Source organism: Zeus faber (assembly GCF_960531495.2).
Source record: "Zeus faber genome assembly, chromosome: 8".
Classification (NCBI taxonomy): domain Eukaryota; kingdom Metazoa; phylum Chordata; class Actinopteri; order Zeiformes; family Zeidae; genus Zeus; species Zeus faber.
In genome coordinates this window covers 16,235,689-16,257,026 of record NC_137195.1, presented here as the reverse complement: position 1 = coordinate 16,257,026, position 21,338 = coordinate 16,235,689, and the positions used below count along the sequence as shown (strand labels likewise).

Sequence of the window (21,338 nt, the reverse complement as noted above, 5' to 3'; positions counted from 1 at the left end):
TTTATGTGCAGTGGCTATAAAACATTTGAATAGTATGAGTAAATCTGTAATTTATGACTATGAACTTTTTATATATATAAAAACGAACATCGATTATTTACTGTATAATAATAATAATAATAATAATAATAATAATAATAATAATAATAATAATGATATAATAATAGCGTCGGTAATAGCGTCACACTAACTGTGTGTGGCAATTAGCGCCAGTGTTTGTGTATTGGACGCTATTTGCGATGAGGCTCATTTGCATAGAAAGGGGCCAAATTTTGCACCAAATGCATGCAATACGCAAGGGCTGCCCCCTGAAAGTCGACGAGTCTAATCACCAGTCGGAAACCCGTCAGCCGACTGAGATTCTTCAAGTCGAGCAGTTTTGGGTGTTTTTCAGTCAGTGTGCATTACATATAACAGGATAAAACACATAGAAGATTTAAAAATGCACGAGGATAACATTTCAATGAAGAATTATAAATAAGGGGAATCATAAATATATTTTTATATTTGCGAATCGTGAATGCGAAGGCGGAGAGCAACACGGAGAGCCGAGGCCCTTTCCTCCAAATAAAACAACTAAAAACAGTGTGGGGACAGGGCGAGGAGGAGCGGGGCACGACACGTAGACTCGTCAAGATTATTTTCTGCGCATAACGCATGGAGAGGGGGTGACTGGGGGAGATGGTCACAGAGGAAGTGTCCCTCTTACGCACGGTTTTGTTCCATACCTTTCCATACCCACATCTTTCGTTCCATAAGGAGAAAAATAAAATAATTATCAACCATAAAAATAATCTCCGCAAAATAAGAAATATTTTATTACCTACATTTAAACGAAGAGCTGTCTATAAACAATATGTGCAATTTTCAAAGGACATAATTAATAAATTGACTACATTTCCAAAATATTTACATTTCATGTGTAAACTCTACCCCTACTAGGAAACTTAGTAAAGCTGCCCTTACTCAAATTAAAGGATAATATCTTTAAAGGATGGCTTCATTATTTTAAAACTCAGTCACTCTGCTGGAAAGAAGAGTCAACATGTTGTTTAAGTGTTGAAGCACAGTGAGAAGCTGCAGCACAGTGGGAAGCTTCTCAACGGTAAAGTGTGCAGTGATGTCGTGCCATGAACACTTGGTAATGAAACCGACATTTTAATAAGACCTGGGTTGAAAAATGACGAAACGGTCATTCTTTTATATTGTCAACTAATGTATTTGCTCCGTTTTTCACAGAAATCAAGCCCACAGAGGCAGATTTGACACATTTGAACATCTCTGACGTCATAAAAATATAAAAACCCTTTTTTTTGGTTTGTTTTACCAGTTGTGGGGCAGCACATGTTGGCTACTATCAGTAGTGAGGAGATGAAGAAAAATACAAAAAAGATTGTCGAATTTAATTTTAAGAATTGATAGATGATAGATTGATAGATGAAATTGGGCTTAATAAAATCAAATAAAAATAAAAACATCTGAAAATGAAACCTGACATTATGGCATCATAATAACATCATGAGATGGCATTACAGTGGACATTTTGGGCGTATGAAACATCTGGAGATATAGTTTCCAGAAAGTATTTTCTTATGGATGAATGCAGTTGAATTAATTTATGACAAAAACTTTCCTGTATTTCTTTTATCCCTCCTCCACCACTTTGGGTCATTAAGTCATATGTCCTCCAGCTTTTGGTATAATTTTGAAATGCTATTGTGAATTATTGGCTCTTCAAGCCAATAAAAGGAAGCATTTAAAAGATTGTGATTAACAATAAATCTTCTCCTGCTCGTCCTGCTCCTCTCACCAGCTAAATGCTGCCCCCTGGGGGAGAGAACCTCACAAACTAACATCATCTTGGCTCTATTTTGCCCGATTAAGTAAAAGGAGCAAAGTGTAAGATTTAGTGGCATCTAGTGGAACAGACTGGGCAGCAGTGAAATATTAAATTCCTAAGTATGTTTTAATTAGTGTATAATCCAGTTAAAATAAAGGATTGTTGTGTAGTAAATAGACAGATAAATAGATAGACAAATAGACAGATAGATTGATGGATAGATAGATAGATAGATAGATAATTAGATAGATAGATAGATAGATAGATAGATAGATAGATAGATAGATAGATAGATAGATAGATAGATAGATAGATAGATAGATAGATAGATAGATAGATAGATAGATAGATAGATGGATAGATAGATAGATAGATAGATAATTAGATAGATAGATAGATAGATAGATAGATAGATAGATAGATAGATAGATAGATAGATAGATAGATAGATAGATAGATAGATAGATAGATAGATAGATAGATAGATAGATTGGGAATGAGTATAAGGTTTTGGGAGTTGCTTGATCATTTGATTTTACTCCAAGTAAAATGACCGGAGGTCAACAAAAACAAATTATAATAAAGATGTTAAAAATAAACAATACAGACATACATACATACATACAAACATACATACATACATACATACATACATACATACATACAGTACATACATACATACATACATACATACATACATACAAACATACATACATACATACATACATACAGTACATACATACATACATACATACATACATACATACATACACAAAGGAGGTTGAATACGATGACATAAAAAAAAAAAAAAAAAAAAATAAAAAATAATAATAATAATAACAATAATAAAAACAACAACAAAAACAAATAATAATGATGGTAATACATAGATAAATACATACATGCATACGTACATACATACATATATGCAGTACATACATGCATACATATGTACATACATGCAGTACATACATACATACATACATACATACATACAAAATTACATTCATACATCATACATGCATACATACATACATACATACATACATACATACATACATACATACATACATACATACACACATACTTACATTCATACATCATACATACATACATACATACATACATACATACATACATACATACATACATACATACATACATACATACATACATACATACATACATACATACATACATACATACATACATACAAACATACATACATACATACATACAGTACATGCAGTACATAATATACATTCAGTACATACACACATAAATACATCCGGTACATACAGCACATGCAGTACATACATACACACTGTACATACATACAGTACATACACACATGCATACATACAGTAAATATAGTACATTCATACAGTACATGCAATACATACATACATACACACAGTACATACATATTTAGATGCATACATGCATACATACATTCATACATACATACGTAAATACATACATACATACATATATATGTATGTAAATACATATATACGTACATACATACATATATGCATACATACATACATACATACATACATACATACATACATACATACATACATACATACATACATACATACATACATACATATATATGTATGTAAATACATACATACCTACATACATACATACATGCATACATACATACATACATACATACATATACATACATACATACATACGTACATACATACGTACATGCAGTGTTGGAACAGACTATGCTATTACACCCCCTGAAGCATTATTTGGACCCCATTGCAATGAGGATGTAGTATACTGTATTGCTGTCATTATGTCGAGAAAAAGGCAATTAACAAAGCAAGACAGAGAGACCATTACAACACCTGAAAAGGTAGGTTTTTCATTTAGAGAAATGGCAACAAAAAAAAAGCCAAGGAGTCAATAAATACCGTTTCCTGCCATTTGGAAACCGAAGGAAAATCTTGACACATAGATAAGAGGAAGAGGAATGGCAGTCCCAAAGTCACAGCAGAGTGTCAACAGCTTGCGCGCTAAGGGGCTCACAGGACAACAGCTTCAAGCGTAGCTTAACACTGGCCAAGTAAACAAGTTTGGAAGTTTGGAGTTTGCGAAGACAAGACTTGGAGCTGCAGGTTTGACAGGTGCAGTGGCAGTAAGAAGGTCAATACTGATGGTGTAAAAAAAAAAAAAAAAGAATCTCGAAAGAGTAGTCGAAAGGACGTTTCTCTTCTTCGAGGGAGGACCAGGGCGATGCAGTCATCAGCAGCAGCTCAGGTCATTCTCATGTCAAATCAGTCAAAGTCTGGAGGAGCCTAATAGGACGGAAACCATGCCATGTTTATATAGCCTAGAGTGTTGATTATGCTGAAAGTCATTATTCCCAAAAGCAAACAGTGTTGAAGGGAGGTTTGGCAATGACATTTGTTTTTACTGGAATTTAGGGTTGCCATTTACTGTTTGTAGAAGCACTTCTATAATGGATTTTGTTCTATCAAAACAATTATACACACTGGGGTGAATTCACAAAGAATTAGATGGCAGCCACTAATATCACCATGAATTCAGCATCAATTGTGCCCGCTATCTGCGCCGTCTCAGCGTCCCATTCACAAAATATATTGCGCTAATGATATGCCAGCGCAAAGACGCCCAAGTTTTGCTGCTGAGTGCCATTTGTCCTTGTTTTGCGGTTACACGAAGACCCCGTTGTGCTTTCTGTGTCTCTGCGTAACCGGGTGGGGACCCGGGTTTTCTTTGTATTTTTTAGTTTTATGTGCAGTGGCTATAAAACATTTGAATAGTACGAGTAAATCTGTAATTTATGACTATAAACTTTTTATATATATAAAAACGAAACATCGATTATTTACTGTATAATAATAATAATAATAATAATAATAATAATAATAATAATAATAATAATAATAATAATAATAATAATAATAATAATGATATAATAATAGCGTCGGTAATAGCGTCACACTAACTGTGTGTGGCAATTAGCGCCAGTGTTTGTGTATTGGACGCTATTTGCGATGAGGCTCATTTGCATAGAAAGGGGCCAAATTTTGCACCAAATGCATGCAATACGCAAGGGCTGCCCCCTGAAAGTCGACGAGTCTAATCACCAGTCGGAAACCCGTCAGCCGACTGAGATTCTTAATGTCGAGCAGTTTTGGGTGTTTTTCAGTCAGTGTGCATTACATATAACAGGATAAAACACATAGAAGATTTAAAAATGCACGAGGATAACATTTCAATGAAGAATTATAAATAAGGGGAATCATAAATAGATTTTTTATATTTGCGAATCGTGAATGCGAAGGCGGAGAGCAACACGGAGAGCCGAGGCCCGTTCCTCCAAATAAAACAACTAAAAACAGTGTGGGGACAGGGCGAGGAGGAGCGGGGCACGACACGTAGACTCGTCAAGATTATTTTCTGCGCACAACGCATGGAGAGGGGGTGACTGGGGGAGATGGTCACAGAGGAAGTGTCCCTCTTACGCACGGTTTTGTTCCATACCTTTCCATACCCACATCTTTCGTTCCATAAGGAGAAAAATAAAATAAAGTGGGGATCGTGCACGCATCCTCTGTCTAGTCTCATCGTCCACATCGGCAAGTTTGAAGTGCTCAAAGGTAACTAATAAGGTGACCTCAGTGGCCACCGCATTAGTGGAGAACAGAGGTTCTGTCGTTCATCCCAAGCTGCTTCTTCCAACATGACAATGACTTCAGTGACTCCAGTGGCCTCTAGGCTCCAGATCTCAATCAAATAAAGAGCCTTTGGGATGTGGTGGAAGGGGAGATTTGCAGCATGAATGTGTATCGCCACTAACTAGAAAGACTCATCCCCCCCCTCTGCTTGGCCAGTAGTCAAGAAAACTGTCTACCTAAAGTTCACATCTGCAGAATCTGTGTGATGCTGTCATGTCAAGATGGAGCAGAATCTCGAAGGGATGTTTCCAGCACCTTGTTGAATTCAGGCAGGTCATGGGTCCTACCCAGTACTAACAAATTCAAATTCGGCCCCCCATAAATATCACAGTCCAATTCCAAGTTCCTGTGATTACCTATGGAGCTCTGCATGGCCTACCTGCCTACATTAGAGATCTGCTGCAGCCCTATGTCACCAGCAGGTCTCTAACGTCCTCGGATCGGGGTTTTCTGGTGGTTCCGCGATCAAGATTTTTAAAACTAAAGGAGACGATGCTTTTGAGGTTGTGGCTCTTAAACTTTGGAACTCTCTCCTTCTGGACTTAGGTTTTGTAGACACTGTAAACACGTTTCAAAAGTTTCAAGACCCAATATATTGGCGACTGGGTGTAGAAGCACTTAACATATGAACTTTTGTTCTTGTTCCCCCCCCCCCTCACACTTTCTATCCATTCTTTATTTGGATAAATTGACGCCGGTGGCCTTAATGTCTCCGGATTTTGCCTCTGGGCAGTAAGGATATCGTCGTCTGCACAGTGATGAGTCATTATTAACAGTTTCACTGTTTGTAGACGATCCGGTTTCAGGAGTTTTCATATCTGACTTCTCACATTTGTTAATAAAGAATTAGGAAGACGAGCAAGGGCTGCTCTTATCCCAGAGAGTCCTATTCTTTTGCTGCCACAATGATGTACGAGGTTCTAGTTGTTGCGAGCATCTTTCACTTTTCTAAGGTAAGATCATTGTAATAAAATATGAAATATACTGTTATTATATTAAACATTTTAAAATAACATTTGCTAGGATTTCTGTTTCTATTTAATGTTTTTTTTTTTTTATTATAGCTGTAACAAATGATAATATAAATCATGCATTATTAGAGTTGATGCAACTGTGTGGGAAAAAAGTAATAATTTAACTTTCTTTACATGTTTACCTCTAATATCTAATTTATTACCATCCAGTCTCTCCATCTATTGCTCAGAGGTGAGAGAGTATTTTTTTCATAAAATGAAATGAATATTACAATAACATTACAAAAACACACTTAATTTCTTTAAATGAAGTGCTGAAATGTCATCTCTATGTCATTTTTAAGATGTTGAAGATGGCAACTTGGACATAAATAAAATAAACAAGGGTAGGTTTTGGCTAGTAAGTAAGAGTAAGACTGCAAGATCTGCATTTTGCTAAATTTATTTTTCTTTTAACAGTTCTTTTGACACCAATGAACCTGTTCTGCCGAAGATTTATAGACAGAATAGTCTTTATTTCAGTAACACGAGAAACACAAGTATTTGCACTGGATCATTTTTGTTTTCACTTATAATGACGAGCAAACATCATCTCCTCCTTTCCTAGATCTTCATTTATTTCAAGGGGACATTTTGCAGGTAAGCGATGAAAATCAATATGTGGTTGTGTAAAAGAATATTGTTCCTTTCCAATTTTTTTCTTTATTTTACTCAAACAAATTTAGGCTAAAAGAAGGGTAGCCCGGAACGCTATTTTGGATAAAAAGGACCTGTGGGATATTCCTGTTCCTTATGTGTTCGAGGCGAGTCTAAGTAAGTCATGCAAATAAAAAAGCCTCTCGATCATTGTTCAGAAGTGTGAATTCATTTTCTATTTTCTCTAGATGTGGACACCAAAGCCACCGTTCTTCAGGCCTTTGAGCAGTTCAGGTTGAAGTCATGCATCGATTTCAAGCCCAGGGAGTCCGAGCAAAACTACCTTACGGTCACAAAGGACGATGGGTAGTTTTTAGTGCTCTTTCCTCCAAACACACGCATCACTTAACTCTCATAGGGGGTTGTGGTTTCATCTCCGGGGTTAAAAGACTCTTCCTCAACCTTCCCCCTCGTGCAGGTGCTACTCCTACGTTTCCAGGGCTGTTAAAGGAGCTCAGACCATTTCCATCGGCGAAAACTGCAACCGCATCGGCATCGTGGAGCACGAGTTCCTCCACGCGCTGGGATTCTGGCACGAACAGTCCAGATACGACAGAGACGACTACGTCACCATAGCCTGGGAAAACATCTCAGATGGTTAGATGTAAACAGCTTTTGGAAGCTATACTTATACCACAATGCTTCACAGTTTCATGACAAAGCATGTTTTGTGTCTCAACTTTGTCTCCAGAGCTAAAGGTGAACTTTCAGAAATTATCTTCCAGTGACATGACGACGCTAAACGCTCCGTACGACTATAGATCAGTGATGCATTACATTAAAGATGCATTCGGCAAAAACTCCAAAGTCCCCACCATCATAACCAGAGCAAGGGAATATCAGAATGTGATTGGCCAGCGTATGGAAATGAGTCCCATTGACGTCTCCAAATTGAATAACCTATATAATTGTGGTAAGAGACCATAGTTGACGGAATCTTCATAGAAACATTGTTTGAACAAAGAGTTGTTATCCTTTCCATATTTTCCAATTCCCCATAGGCTCGTCCATTTCATTCATGGAGCACTGCAGCTTCAGCGATGAGGATGAGTGTGGAATGAGACACTGCGGCAAAGCTTTGTTGGGAGGTTGGAGGAGGATGAGTTCTGCCGCTGGGGGTCCTTTGACTGATCAGACCACTCGAGGCAACAAGGAAGGTGAAGTTTCCTCACTGTGAAACACCAATGTAATTGATCAATGCAGGTGTTTTAGCATTTAGTTATCCAGTCCCAATGATGATTCAAATGACGTTTGATGATGATGCTTTCACCTCCCTGAAGGTTACTTCATGCATGCTAGCACAGTGGCTGGTGTGGAGGAAGACTCGGCCCGGTTGCAGACCAGGACGATGTCTCCCCGTCGGGACTGTCCTGTCCAGTGTCTCCAGTTCTATTACTTCCATAGTGGGAACCAAACAGACCAACTCAACATCTGGATCAGAGAGTTTCGAAATGAGAGTGGAGCACGGTTAAGCCTCATGGGACAAATAACTGGTGAGGATGTGGTATGACAAGATTGTGTGATATACAGTGTATTCAGGAGTTAGACAAAATAACGGCACTATATTGATATGAAGGACATAATACAGAGGGGGGGTCACCTTTTTCCTTGAGAAGAGCTGCAATCCTTCTTGGAATGCTGTACAAATACAATTCCTGAACTGTGTGTAGTGGGACAGTGCACAATTTTGCAACTATGAAAAGCCTCCAGTTCTTTGAGGGATGAGGGAGGTGGAAATCTATGTGGAAATCTAGCAGGAAAATCCCCAAAATGTTCAATGATGTTTAGATCAGGTCACTGAGGAACCATGGCAGGCCGGTGACTGTTTCCCTGTGTTCACAACACTCTTGATTTTGTTTAATGGTGGTGTTTAATGGTCCCGCCTGGACCGTTTGAGGGTCCTGGAATACACAAAATATCCTCTACCCCCCTCCCCCATGTATGACAGTTTCCATAAACACTGGACAGGAGGGCGTGTGCAGTGTTGGAGAATTTCTCCTGCGTGGTCGGTGAGGTTGATCTGCCCGCTACAGGAAAACAAAACTGAGAGTATTAAAGATATTTATTGTGCAGAATAAAGAGAACGATTCAGAGCTGCTTCAGAGCAGTGTTCTGATCAGTCTGCCCTCGCTTCTACCGAAGAGGGCTTTATACCGATGAGAGGTTGTGTGCCATTGCTCAGGTGTCATTCACAAGACTGTGCCCCTCAATCACATTCATTCAACAAACTCTCAAACTCTGGTCACGGATACAATCTTACTGTTCCATAAAACAAACCACAATGCTCCGTCGAGCCCCCCCGGGGATTGTCCTTATCTCCACACCAGGCTGAGTGAAGATGGATCGTGATCTGCTAAACCCTTATACTACAATAGGCATTGTTGGAAAAGTCTCTTCAGATAAACTCTGAGAGACTCATTAAAAACCCAGAGGCAATGTGTTTTATAAAGCTACCTAACATACAAAAGTCTATTGTCCTATATAAAACATGTAAAACATCATTCAAAGAGGTGATCATGTGCATTTTTCTCTCACAGCAGTCAGCGTCATTGAAAGACAATCTTCATAATGACATGACATATAATGATTATAATGACATAACTGCATTTGTAATTATTATTTAGTGACTTCAAAAACTCTTGTTCTCTGAATAGGTCCACCATCATTCGAATGGAAGCTCTACCACGTCCCCCTGGATGCCACAAAACCCTTTCAGGTAGAGTTTCAGGTACGTAAAGGAGCAGGAAAATCTTCCGGAGGCTTCTCCATCGACGACATCAACCTGTCGGAAACGGAATGCCCGCATCATATCTGGGAGATCAAGGACTTTGAGAGAATTTTGAACCAGAGCGACAACAACACACACCTCTACAGCCCCCGCTTTTACTCTGACGAGGGCTTTGCCTTCACGATAGTTGTCGTTCTACAAGAAACTTCCTTTGGAGTTTATGTTCGTTTGGTGTCGGGCAAATACGACGAGACGCTGGAGTGGCCTTGTCCATGGATGCAGCTCACCATTACACTGCTGGACCAGAAGCCTCACATCCAACAACGGATGTCCAAGAGGATGAGTGTCACCTTTGATCCATCCAAAAGTAAGGTAACTTCATATTAATCGAATATGAGTGGAAGCATAAGCACATAGCCTATCAAATGGTCTTTCTGTTATTGTTTATTTTTTAGAAGAAGAATCTAATAATCCTCATGAAGTGGGAGCCCGTGCCGTAATAAACGGAGAGTCTATGCATGTGAACACTGGCATTGGGGCAACGGAGTTCCTCTCCCCGACACATTTAAAGGACCAAGACTACCTGAAGGGGGGCGTAGCTGTCTTTCTCCTCACAATGAAAGGTGTGTTTGTTATCTCTATCTTTCCATCTTGTGGATTTCTTGGCAGAATATTAAGGACAGGACTGGACTGGATGGTAAACACCGGTACAGTCCAGTCCCCTTCTTGAATCAACTGTAAATTTTTCCAAATGATTTCTCAAAGTTTTAATAATGTCGGTAGCATCTTCATTGACTGTCCTAATACCTCACAAATTGCCTCCAGATATCTCCAGTCTGCAGCACAACAGTTCTCTCCCTTGTCCTGAACTTCAACCAACCAACTTCACCACATCAAGGAACCATGACAAATAACATGGCCCTCTTGCTCGTGTATGTGATATATAATGCCGTTGTGCAGCAAAATTCCAAAACATAAATGTGTATGTTATATTTGATGAAATCTACATACACGAAGTCGGGGAAAGGAAAGTGAAATTCAAGGAAATCCCGTCTGACGTGAATTCCAACTTTGAAGTCCAACTTCACGCCACTGCTGCAATACCCGCCTGCCACTTCTCCCCAACAGACACCGCCCCATTTATCTTGGATATCTTACTAAATATGTTCAAGTCATTCAAAGTAGTTTCTAATGACAATTTTCTCTTCCCGCTTTGTTGTTTGAATACATATAAATAAGAACAAGTCATTATTAACGCATGCAATGGGGGTAACTTTCAACCCTTAAAGAGCAACTATCGGTGTCTTCTCATGGAGACAGTGGTTCGAAAAAATGCTTTTGTTAGGATGGTGAAGTACTGTGTTGATTATTTAGACATAATAAAGATTTTTCCTTTGTCCCTCCAGCGCTGTGCATCACTCACATCCCATAAGTATCCCAATAATTAGAATTAGGAAAAAAAAGGCCCCCCGGGGCCCTCAGTGACTCGCAGACTCTGTTATTTTAGTCCATGCCTCCAACACACATGACCAAATGTAAGTATGTCTTCTGAATTCATGGCTGTGGCGGTTCCAGGGCCCTCCGGCACAGAGACGCAGACGATGGAGTTGCAGAAACGCAAGTTTATTGTAGAGAGAGGGCAAGGTGGAACAAGCGGAGCAGATCGACGGCAGCCACACTGATCCTGGGCCCCAATCACTGAGTGTGAAGGTGACCTGGTGGCGTGGCGCTTGCCCTCCCGGATTCGGGTCCTCGTATTTCCACCCGAGTCCCGTTCCTTGAATCCAGTGATCGGAGGAGACGACCGAGCTTTATTTGACTCCGTGGGTAAAGAGCTGAGTCGTTGCATAAGAGTTTCAGTGTGCGAGCACTTGAGGGTTCCTTTACTGATGTTGCAATCGTGCGCCGGAACACGTCCGTGGACGTCAGGCGGTGGCCGGTCCGACGTCCTCTCCGCCCTGGAAGCCGGATCGCAATAACAACCGGGCGCGGGACGCTAAGACGCTGTGTGTGTCTAGAAGACGGAAGCCATGTTCTCCTGTTCATCTGACTTCCTTGACATGAGAGTAAACCTCTGGCCTCGTATGTGTCTTATGGATGATGTATGAATGAATCGCACTCGTTTTGTGACCATCTCACATCATGACTGAGACACTGCACTGTTTGTAGAGGGAGAGCGTTTTGTCACGAAAATAAAAAATACCTTTGGAATCAAAAGGCTGAAATATTATGGGGGAAAAGTCCAAACTTCAGCCACACGGACGGCTTTCCCTCGAAAGAAAGCAATGTCAGCTTTTAAGGTGGGAATGAGAGTCCAAAAATGAGTCCAGCTGTAACCCCAACTACAAAAAAAAAGAAAATGATTTTAAAATGGTATTGCTACATGATTTCCCCACATATTAAACCACTGGGCATGCCAACCTGCAAGTTGCCCTTTAATTGTGAAGACCCACCTTTGACAAAATGTCTGTAACATATAAACATGTTCCTAAAAAACTTTCCAGGTCCAGAACACTTGGATAAAGCCTCCACAGAGGCATGCTCAACAGAGCACACACACACACACACACACACACACACACACAATAAGACAGTGTGAGTCACCTATTTGCACATCAGCTCACACAAACATATAGTGAAATTGTGAAGTTTCAGTCTTGTTTTCCATTCAATTCAGATTCGGTTCATTCAAGCGAGAAAAACACCACCAAAATGTATCGGCCAGTTTTGAAAATTGAAATCAGAATAGCTCAGAATAGCTCCAGACGAATTATTTTCACCACCGCCCAGAAAAACAATTTTAACCATCCCAAAGTGAACACGGATTGTGCCAAATTTAAAATGTTGTTTCTTCACATTGTGATTACTTCATAAGTACATTATAAATAATAAGAAGTCACCCATAGTGATTCTTGGCATTAATGCAAGACAATTCTAAGGATTAGGAAATAAACAATTTTATTCTTTTTATATATATATATATATATATATTTGCTGAAAGTATACTTTCTTTTACCAGTATAGATTAAGACTAGACCACCGAAAGCACCTACAATGGACACGTGAGCGCCAGAACTGGACCATGGAGCAATGGAAGAAGGTGGCCTGGTCTGATGAATCACGTTTTCTTTTACATCATGTGGATGGCCGGGTGCATGTGTGTCATTTACCTGGGGAAGAGATGGCACCAGGTTGCTCTATCGGAAGAAGGCAAGTCGGCACAGGCAGTGGGCAATGTTTTGCTGGGACCTGATGTCCTGGCATTCATGTGTGTTACTTTGACACGTACCACCTACCTAAGCAGTGTTACAGCCCAAGTACTGTATACCCCTTCTTGGCAACAGTATTCCCTGGTGGCAGTGCAGTGGCCTATCAGCAGGATAATGTGCCCTACCACGCTGTAAAATATTGCTCAGGAATAGTTTGAAGAACATGACAAAGAGTTCAAGGTGTTGACTTGGCCTCCAAATTCAAATCGAATCAGATGGAGCATCTGTGGGATGTGCTGGAACAATAAGCCTGATCCATGGGGGCCCCACATTGCAACTTACAGGACTTAACGGATCTGCTGCCAACGTCTTGGTGCCAGATACCACAGGACACCTTCAGTGGTCTTGTGGAGTATGTGCTTGACGGGTCAGAGCTGTTTAGGCGGCACAAGGGGGTTCCTCAACAATATTAGACAGGTGGTAATAGTGTCGTGGCTGATTTGTATATACCTATATTGCATTGCATATATTTTATACACTTATTTAGATCATATTTTTATAACCGCATGTGACAAAGAATCCTGAATATTCCATCCCCACGTCCACCCTCGTCTGAACAACCACATGTGGCCAATGTTACAAAAGTAATGACGTTTATTCTTGATTCATCACAATTCCATCATATATTACGTCTAACCACTTGATTTTGTCATCACATCTTCACATGCATCAGCTGATGCTTTCGCGTCTGTAAACCCAATGCACCATAAAGGAAATAGACATTTGTGCTACAGTATGTAGGCATGGCTTGGCCTGTCCTGGCTCCTTGGTAGTTGCTTTCTCTCCTCCTCTGAGAGTCTCTGAATCTGGTTTCTAGAGGTCAGTCCAGGTCTCTGTATGCCTCCGTGCCGGTCCAAGCAGAGGCCAGCAGGTTGCTTCGGGGCGGCTCTCGGCCCTCTAGCCGATGGTGACGCCGAAGCCGCACTGGAACTTGTTTTTGCGGTGGTTGAGGAAGGCCCCCAGCGCCAGCGTGAGCGGCAGGGGGAGCAGCTTCTTCTCCAGAGTAGCACCGACCACCCAGTTACTGTCCACTGTGCCTAGAACACAGTGAGGCGCGGGATGACAAGGTGGAAAACGGGAATGTTCAGAATCAAAGTGAAGTCGTGTCACAAGTCACGTTATAAACAAAACTACAAATACACAACAAAATCACCTCGAGGACTATGTCTCAAATGTCTCAATAGTTTTGTTAAATGTGTTAAAACAGTATACTTCTGCACCTCATTTTGTCTAAAATAGCAGATGCGTGGTGGCAGATGCTTCCTGTGTACACACACATGCACACACACTTGGAAGCACAGTGCCAGCGTGAACTCAGCCTTGGTGGTAAATTACCTTTAAAGAGTAGGTTTGCTTTGGGAAGGTCCAGCTGGTAGCCAAAGGACGTTGAGGTCTCTTGCATCCTTGTGTTGCCTTCAAATTCAACTCCTATCTGCAACTACAATAGTAGAAGACCGTTGAGAATCAATATGAGTTTAACGGCAGCTCTAGCTCAGTGATGAGAGCTGAATCAATACAATTACACAACTACTAATAAGACTGCTGTAAATTTGATTGTCTAATCCAAGGGATCCACATGTTTTTCATGGCCAGGTTCCCTAAACTCTAAGCCCTGGACCAGTGGTTCCCAAACTTTTTACAGCCCGGTACCATTCACAAATTAACACAAATGGCCCTGTAGTACCAGGGTCAGTGCACCCCCAACACACACACACAGACACACACACACACACACACAATAAGACAGTGTGAGTCACCTATTTGCACATCAGCTCACACAAACATATAGTGAAATTGTGAAGTTTCAGTCTTGTTTTCCATTCAATTCAGATTTGGTTCATTCAAGCGAGAAAAACACCACCAAAATGTATCGGCCAGTTTTGAAAATTGAAATCAGAATAGCTCAGAATAGCTCCAGACGAATTATTTTCACCACCGCCCAGAAAAACAATTTTAACCATCCCAAAGTGAACACGGATTGTGCCAAATTTAAAATGTTGTTTCTTCACATTGTGATTACTTCATAAGTACATTATAAATAATAAGAAGTCACCCATAGTGATTCTTGGCATTAATGCAAGACAATTCTAAGGATTAGGAAATAAACAATTTTATTCTTTTTATTTATATATATATATATATATATATATATATATATATATATATTTGCTGAAAGTATACTTTCTTTTACCAGTATAGATTAAGACTAGACCAGTTAGATGACAATAATCATCACTGACATCCAAATTCATTAATTTTGCTTGCAATTATATTTATACTATTTTATAATTTAGAGGGTTTGGAGATCATATCAAGACGCCTGGAGTCAAACCTTTCATTACCAGTGGAGCTTGTGCACTCTCTCTACAAACAGCCAGCCGCTGCAGTCACAGTGATAGATGCACTCCGCACAATTTGTCAGTTGATGGGAGAATTGTTTTAATACAATTTTTTAAATGTTAATTATTTCACATAAAATGTGTTCCGGGTCAGTCAAATAGTCTTGAGACCTGGACTGTCTGAAAATGTAAATCAATTTTTTTTTGCTGTACCTGCGATGTCACTACGTGTTTACAATAAATAAACAGTCCTTTTTAATTTTGTAATTAAGTTTGAAATTACAATAAAATATTTATGATTGAATATTTACATTTAAAAAAAGTTATCTGAACTAATAAAACAAAGCCATGGGATGCAAAAGACGCATTATTCTTAATTTATCGGACCTATTTTTGATCCGGATAGTATCTCATGTCTCGACATTGAATTGTGACTAAAGGTGTGGGTGGGCCGCAGAATATTTTAAGATTTCAAATTGGGCCGCGGCATTCTTGTGTTTGGGAATGGCTGGGCTACACCAATGTAACACTTGGTTAAAAAAGGCCAAATCTCACCAAGAAAAAAATATTGCTGTGGATTGCCTGCAATTCTAATATCAACCCCTAGAGCGCATAAGACCCCAATTTGGGAACCCATGGCAATCCATATATGCCACATGCTTTTCTTTATTTCGCTACAAATTTTTTTTTTTAAAGTGTAATTTAGGATATGATCCTTTAACTGAACCATCGGACAGCACATCAATCACCACCAAGGCAACCCCGGATCAGAAATGCTCTTTAAACTGCCGAGTACCTGGTCGTTGGCTTTGTGGTAGTACGTAGCGTGGGCTCCAGCTCCCCCAAGAGTCAACGTAGCGACATAATTATCACCTAGATAGAAATATTACAGCAAACATAAATAACATAAAAGATTGTCCCAACAAAGGTTTTTCCACCCGCGTCGTCTTACAGCGAGTTTAACAAACAAAACGCGAGATGCACAGCAGGACTTACCGGTGTACCTGCCCACGAGTGATGTGACCGCTCCCTCCTCGCCCGGTCTCCTATGGTAGACCAGCTCCCCCCCCAGGGCCAACGATTGAGTGATGGACTGGAGATAGTGTCCCACCAAAATGCCTGAGGGAAAACCACCGTGAGCGTTTCCTCTTCAGCAATACAACTTAGTTCCTGGTTTCCTATACATTTTCCTTGATGAAATTTCACAACTTCTCCATCAGCCCTTTTTAAAAACTTCCCTTCCTTAGTGTAGGGAAGCAAGACTAATAAGACGGCCCAGAATTTCTCGTTCATGTTTACACCAACGGTACCATTTATCCATATTGTCTATATAACTAGCTATCTCAAGTGTTAAAAAAGGTTTGACAGGGTCGATTTTTTGACAATGTCAAATACAACAGCAACAAGCGTGGGCACCAATCCGAAGCCTGGTTAACAATTTCCATGCCAATCACTCAACTTTGTTTGCCAAGCAGATGCATTCCCTGCATGTATGCATGACTGGGTAAAGAAAAAGTGTCCAGCAATTATATAACCTAAAAAGATTGTGTTTGGAGATGGAAAATTTTCTTTACCGCAATTATCTATGATATATTCAGGCTTTGATTAAAAGAAAGCAACTTAAGTTAAGCATTTTAACAGGAATCCTGTATTCCACAATACAATCAGAGGTTAAAGATTTCCCAAATTCACTTCTGTCTATCCAAGCTCGATGAGATCAGTACATGTGCTGTCTAGTCTTCCACCGCCACTATCGTGATCACAAATCCTTATTTTTAGAAGCACAAACAATAAGACACAGCTTTAATTAAAGAAAATACCGGAGCCAACAAGGATGTCTGGGTTTCCGAGCGTTACAGCTGAGGTGAAGTTGTCCCCGCGATACTCCACATCACACTGCCAATTCACAAACTTGTGCTGCTGAGTCTGCAGAACACAGAAAAGAGGTGACAAAAATAACAGAGAGGACATTAAGACTGTTCTGTCAGGAAAAAAACAAAACACATGAGACTGACAGGACCAGAAGTCTACATACTTGGATCGCTATTTTGGATCGAACAGCACTTGTGAGCTGGTGGATGACCTGAGTGTTCAGGCTGCCAGTGTTGTCCATATCGCCAACCATCACTGGGAATGACTATGGAGGACAAAAAAAAAAGCACTATATGGGAATGTCTAAATTTTAAATGAACCCTTCGTGGTGGGCAGCATATGTCAATAAAAACAATAACCACAAAAGCTTTTCCCTTCTCTGTTTTGGATTAGGTGTGAGGGTTCAGTTAGAATGAATGGCATGACCTCACATTTGTGGGCAAGTTTTGGTTGGATATTTGCAACTTGCTCAACAACTGTTGCCTTGTATTAAGCCAGTAATCACTGTAGTTGACCAAAGTCAAAATTCTTCAAATATCATTGATGATGGGGGACGGTAGCTCAGGAGGTAGAGCTGGTTGTCTAGTAATCTAAAGGTTGCTGGTTTGATCCCAGGCTCCTCCTGCTAGCATGCTGTAGTGTCCTTGAGCAAGTCCCTTAACCCCTAATTGCTCCTGATGGCTGCGTCCGTCGGTGTTTGAATAATTGTAAGTCGCTCTGGATAAAAGCGTCTGCTAAATGCAATGTAATGTAATGTGTAATGACATTTTCTGGGAGAGAGAGAGATTAAGACAGCACGGCAGAAATCTTGACGACAGAGAGAGAATTTTACGCCTGTAGAGATTGAAGACAGTGCAAATAGTAAGAATAGCATAATAGAATAGCAGAATAGTGTAGTATAATAGTATAGAATAGTTATGACTATTTGTGCACCAAAACTCATTATGCTGTTTAGTTAGTTCACCAAGGCCATTCTTTTGTCAATATATTTGTCACAAAACTGCTAAAATAATGTTAATCTAATATTAAGTATGCTTTCAACTCAAATAACAGATTAACAATACATTTCCGAATAGTAATATGTAATATTTTAGTGTACATCTTGGTGATGTAGGCCAGAAAGGGGGTTGAGAACGGGTGCAACTGGATGGTTAGTTGGAGTTGGCAGCTTGGTCTGATCTTGAGCCCTCAGAAAAACCCTGAACTCTTTCCCCCATTTTTCCCCCACTACGCATTGTATGCACAATGAACATCTTCATCATGACTTATACAAACTGCTGATTCGAATTTCAACAGCCTGAAAAAACTGTCTGTACAGGCTGCCTTTGTCAGGCACTCATGCCCACAGACCTCCAACCATGGCTTAAAAAGTAATCCGTCTGACACAAAGTGGTCATTAGTCCAATCCAACTCCAAATGATGAAATGAGTTTGACACCCCTACTCTAGGTGCCCTGCATGAGGGCGGTTGAGTGGCTGGAAATAACAGTTCATACCTCTGCGGGTCCAGTCTGCTTGCTGCCCACATAGGTAGCACCAAACCGATAGCCAGAGTCACCCAAGGTGCTCAGTGTTACTGTATGGTTAACCTGTGGATATAAAAGACCAATATTATTATTAACTGCATTTAAATAAAATGTGTATTAGTAAGCTCTACACAGAAGAACCCGTAACTAACCTGAAAATGATTACTCAGACCTTTGTTGACAATTAATCGTACGCCTTCCATCTGCATAGGAAACACCTCTGGAACAGATTTTAAAAAGTCATATGAAACACTTGTGTGAATTTTAACTTACAGGTTGTGAGATTACATCAATACGGCAACGCATTCTACATTAAAACATTATGAAAAGGCGTGAAATGATGACTTATGTTGGGAAATAAACAGACTGGAAAACGTCATTAATGCCTCACATAGTGCGTCATTTGCCACAATAGCCAACTGTCCGACCTTTACATTTCCGATGACACTCCTCGTATGTGCCGGGGTTTGGGAGGGCGGTGTCTGTGTCTGCTCCCGTTTCAGAGGAGGCTGCAGGGGCTGGAGACACCGGGGGCATGGTGAACCCTGGAGGGACGGACAGCCCGGGACCAGGCTGCCCAGCTCCGGCCGGAGTCGGGGCCGGATTGGGGGAGCTGGCAGCCAACACACTGCCCATGCTAATAAACGTGTCAGAGGACAAGAAGGAGATGGAGGAACAGGACCACGAAAGACATGAATAGAACGTAGCCAGGCTAAAACCGCAACTCAACATATCGCTCTGCAGTTCTAGAGCCGTGCGCTGACTTCAGAATGGCAAACGAGTAAATGGGCTGCACATGGTCACCACTTTTAGAAAGCAAATGCAATGTCCGCTTATGCTGTTTGTGAGACCTTTCTTTGCAATACTGCTTCAGGTTGTTCTCACCGTTTTGTGCTCCACCCTGGTACACACAGTATAAAAGAATCGGTTTTATTTCGCCAGGTGTATTTGCAAACACGAGGAATTTCTTCTGGTAAGGTTTTGTGCACTCCAGTACAGACCTTGTCATTAAAAAATAAAAGGCTTAACGGTCTGAAAAAAGGAGAATAAAAATAAAATAAAAAAAATATATACTAAATAATTAAAATTAAATGTCACATATATAGAAATAGCCAGATACTAAACAGAAAAGTCAAGATATACAATTGCGATGAGATATTATACTACGCTCAGGATAAATTACTGTTATGGTACGTGTCGAATTTATTTTATGTGTGTGTATGTATGAAAACAGTTTCCTTTGGTTGGTTGTTAATCATTGCTCATTTTTAGTTTACTGCAAAGGACCATTTCCCCCCCCCCCCAAACGTCTTAATTTCTAGGTTTAAATCATATTCCCATTTTTATTTGTAATTCTTATTACTTCACTATTATGGCCTAAACTCACATGCAAAAGAACGTGAGCTGCTCTAACCTCGGCGGATCCAGAATCCGCGGTTAGCAGTAGCTAACGGGCGGTATCTGACGATTTCTACCCTGTGCCCTGGACAGTGACTGACGGATAAGAAGCCGTCGTCGTACCGCCGTGCCGGACACAAACACAACGAAACGACGACGGCACGCCTCGACATCAGAACACGCAAAACGAGCGGGTCGTGGTCGAGCCGCTGAGGTTAACCCGCGGCCGCTGCTCTCCGGGCCCGGCTGAAACCAGGCGTGACTTGCCCGCGGCTCCCTAGGGAACCCGGACTCCGGGCCGGGCGGCCACCGAGCTCCGCGGGACGTTCTACGGCAGTCCCATTGAAACCCACCGCGCAGCAGGCGCCCGCTAGCATTAGCATTAGCATTCAGACGGCGCACGCTTAGCGGGGAGCTTCGCGAGGTTGCTAGGCGAGCTCGGAGGTGACCGCGGGTCCTTTCTTTTTTTTTTTGGACCCCCCACCGAACCACCCGGGCGGGGGGGGGGGGGGGGGGGGGGGGGGGGGGGGGGAACCAGCGGCCGTAGCCGACGTTCTCTCCCTCTGGCGTCCTACTCACGTCGACAGGTTCGGGTCCGTGCGTGTGATCCAACCACCGGCGAAGCTCACCCGCACCGTCCGTGACCGCGGCCCGCGTCCGCCCCGCCCCCCCCCTTACGAGAGAGCCCGGCGATTGGCTGCCGCGCGGCCCGAACGCGCTCGCGATTGGCCGGAGGCTGCGCGAGACCCGCGGGGGCGAAACGCGTGACGCGGCGGAGGCTTCGCTCGCCCGGCGGATGACGCGCCCAGGGCACGGTGCGTTGTACGGGTGTGACGGTCGTTAGGCCCGTTCTAGGAGTTCGGTCAGAGCCGTTGTAATCACTTTTAATCCGTGCGACAGTGCAACTAATTCGCTCCAACGCAGTGTTTCTCAAATGGTGGTACTCGTACCTCTAAGGGGGCTTAAGGGTAC

General features: G+C 41.3%; 2 protein-coding genes across 2 annotated transcripts; one reads left to right on the top strand and one right to left on the bottom strand.

Moving 5' to 3' along the window:
- Positions 1-5,923: 5,923 nt before the first annotated feature.
- LOC307233455 (meprin A subunit beta-like) lies at positions 5,924-10,640 on the top strand (the record flags this gene model as incomplete). Its single annotated transcript, XM_080004788.1, has 8 exons — positions 5,924-5,987; positions 7,424-7,541; positions 7,654-7,832; positions 7,927-8,148; positions 8,237-8,323; positions 8,516-8,728; positions 9,890-10,330; positions 10,633-10,640. 8 exons carry the CDS (start codon positions 5,924-5,926, stop codon positions 10,638-10,640), a joined length of 1,332 nt encoding a protein of 443 aa, XP_079860914.1.
- Positions 10,641-13,814: 3,174 nt separating this feature from the next.
- On the bottom strand, positions 13,815-21,023 carry tomm40 (translocase of outer mitochondrial membrane 40 homolog (yeast)). The gene is made up of 10 exons (XM_080006026.1): positions 20,946-21,023; positions 19,397-19,605; positions 19,121-19,188; positions 18,939-19,031; positions 17,607-17,708; positions 17,392-17,497; positions 16,568-16,690; positions 16,368-16,444; positions 14,568-14,670; positions 13,815-14,269 (listed from the first exon to the last, which is right to left on the bottom strand). The coding sequence occupies exons 2-10, from the start codon at positions 19,602-19,604 to the stop codon at positions 14,130-14,132; spliced, it is 1,020 nt and encodes a 339-aa protein (XP_079862152.1). The 5' UTR covers position 19,605; positions 20,946-21,023; the 3' UTR covers positions 13,815-14,129.
- Positions 21,024-21,338: the final 315 nt, after the last annotated feature.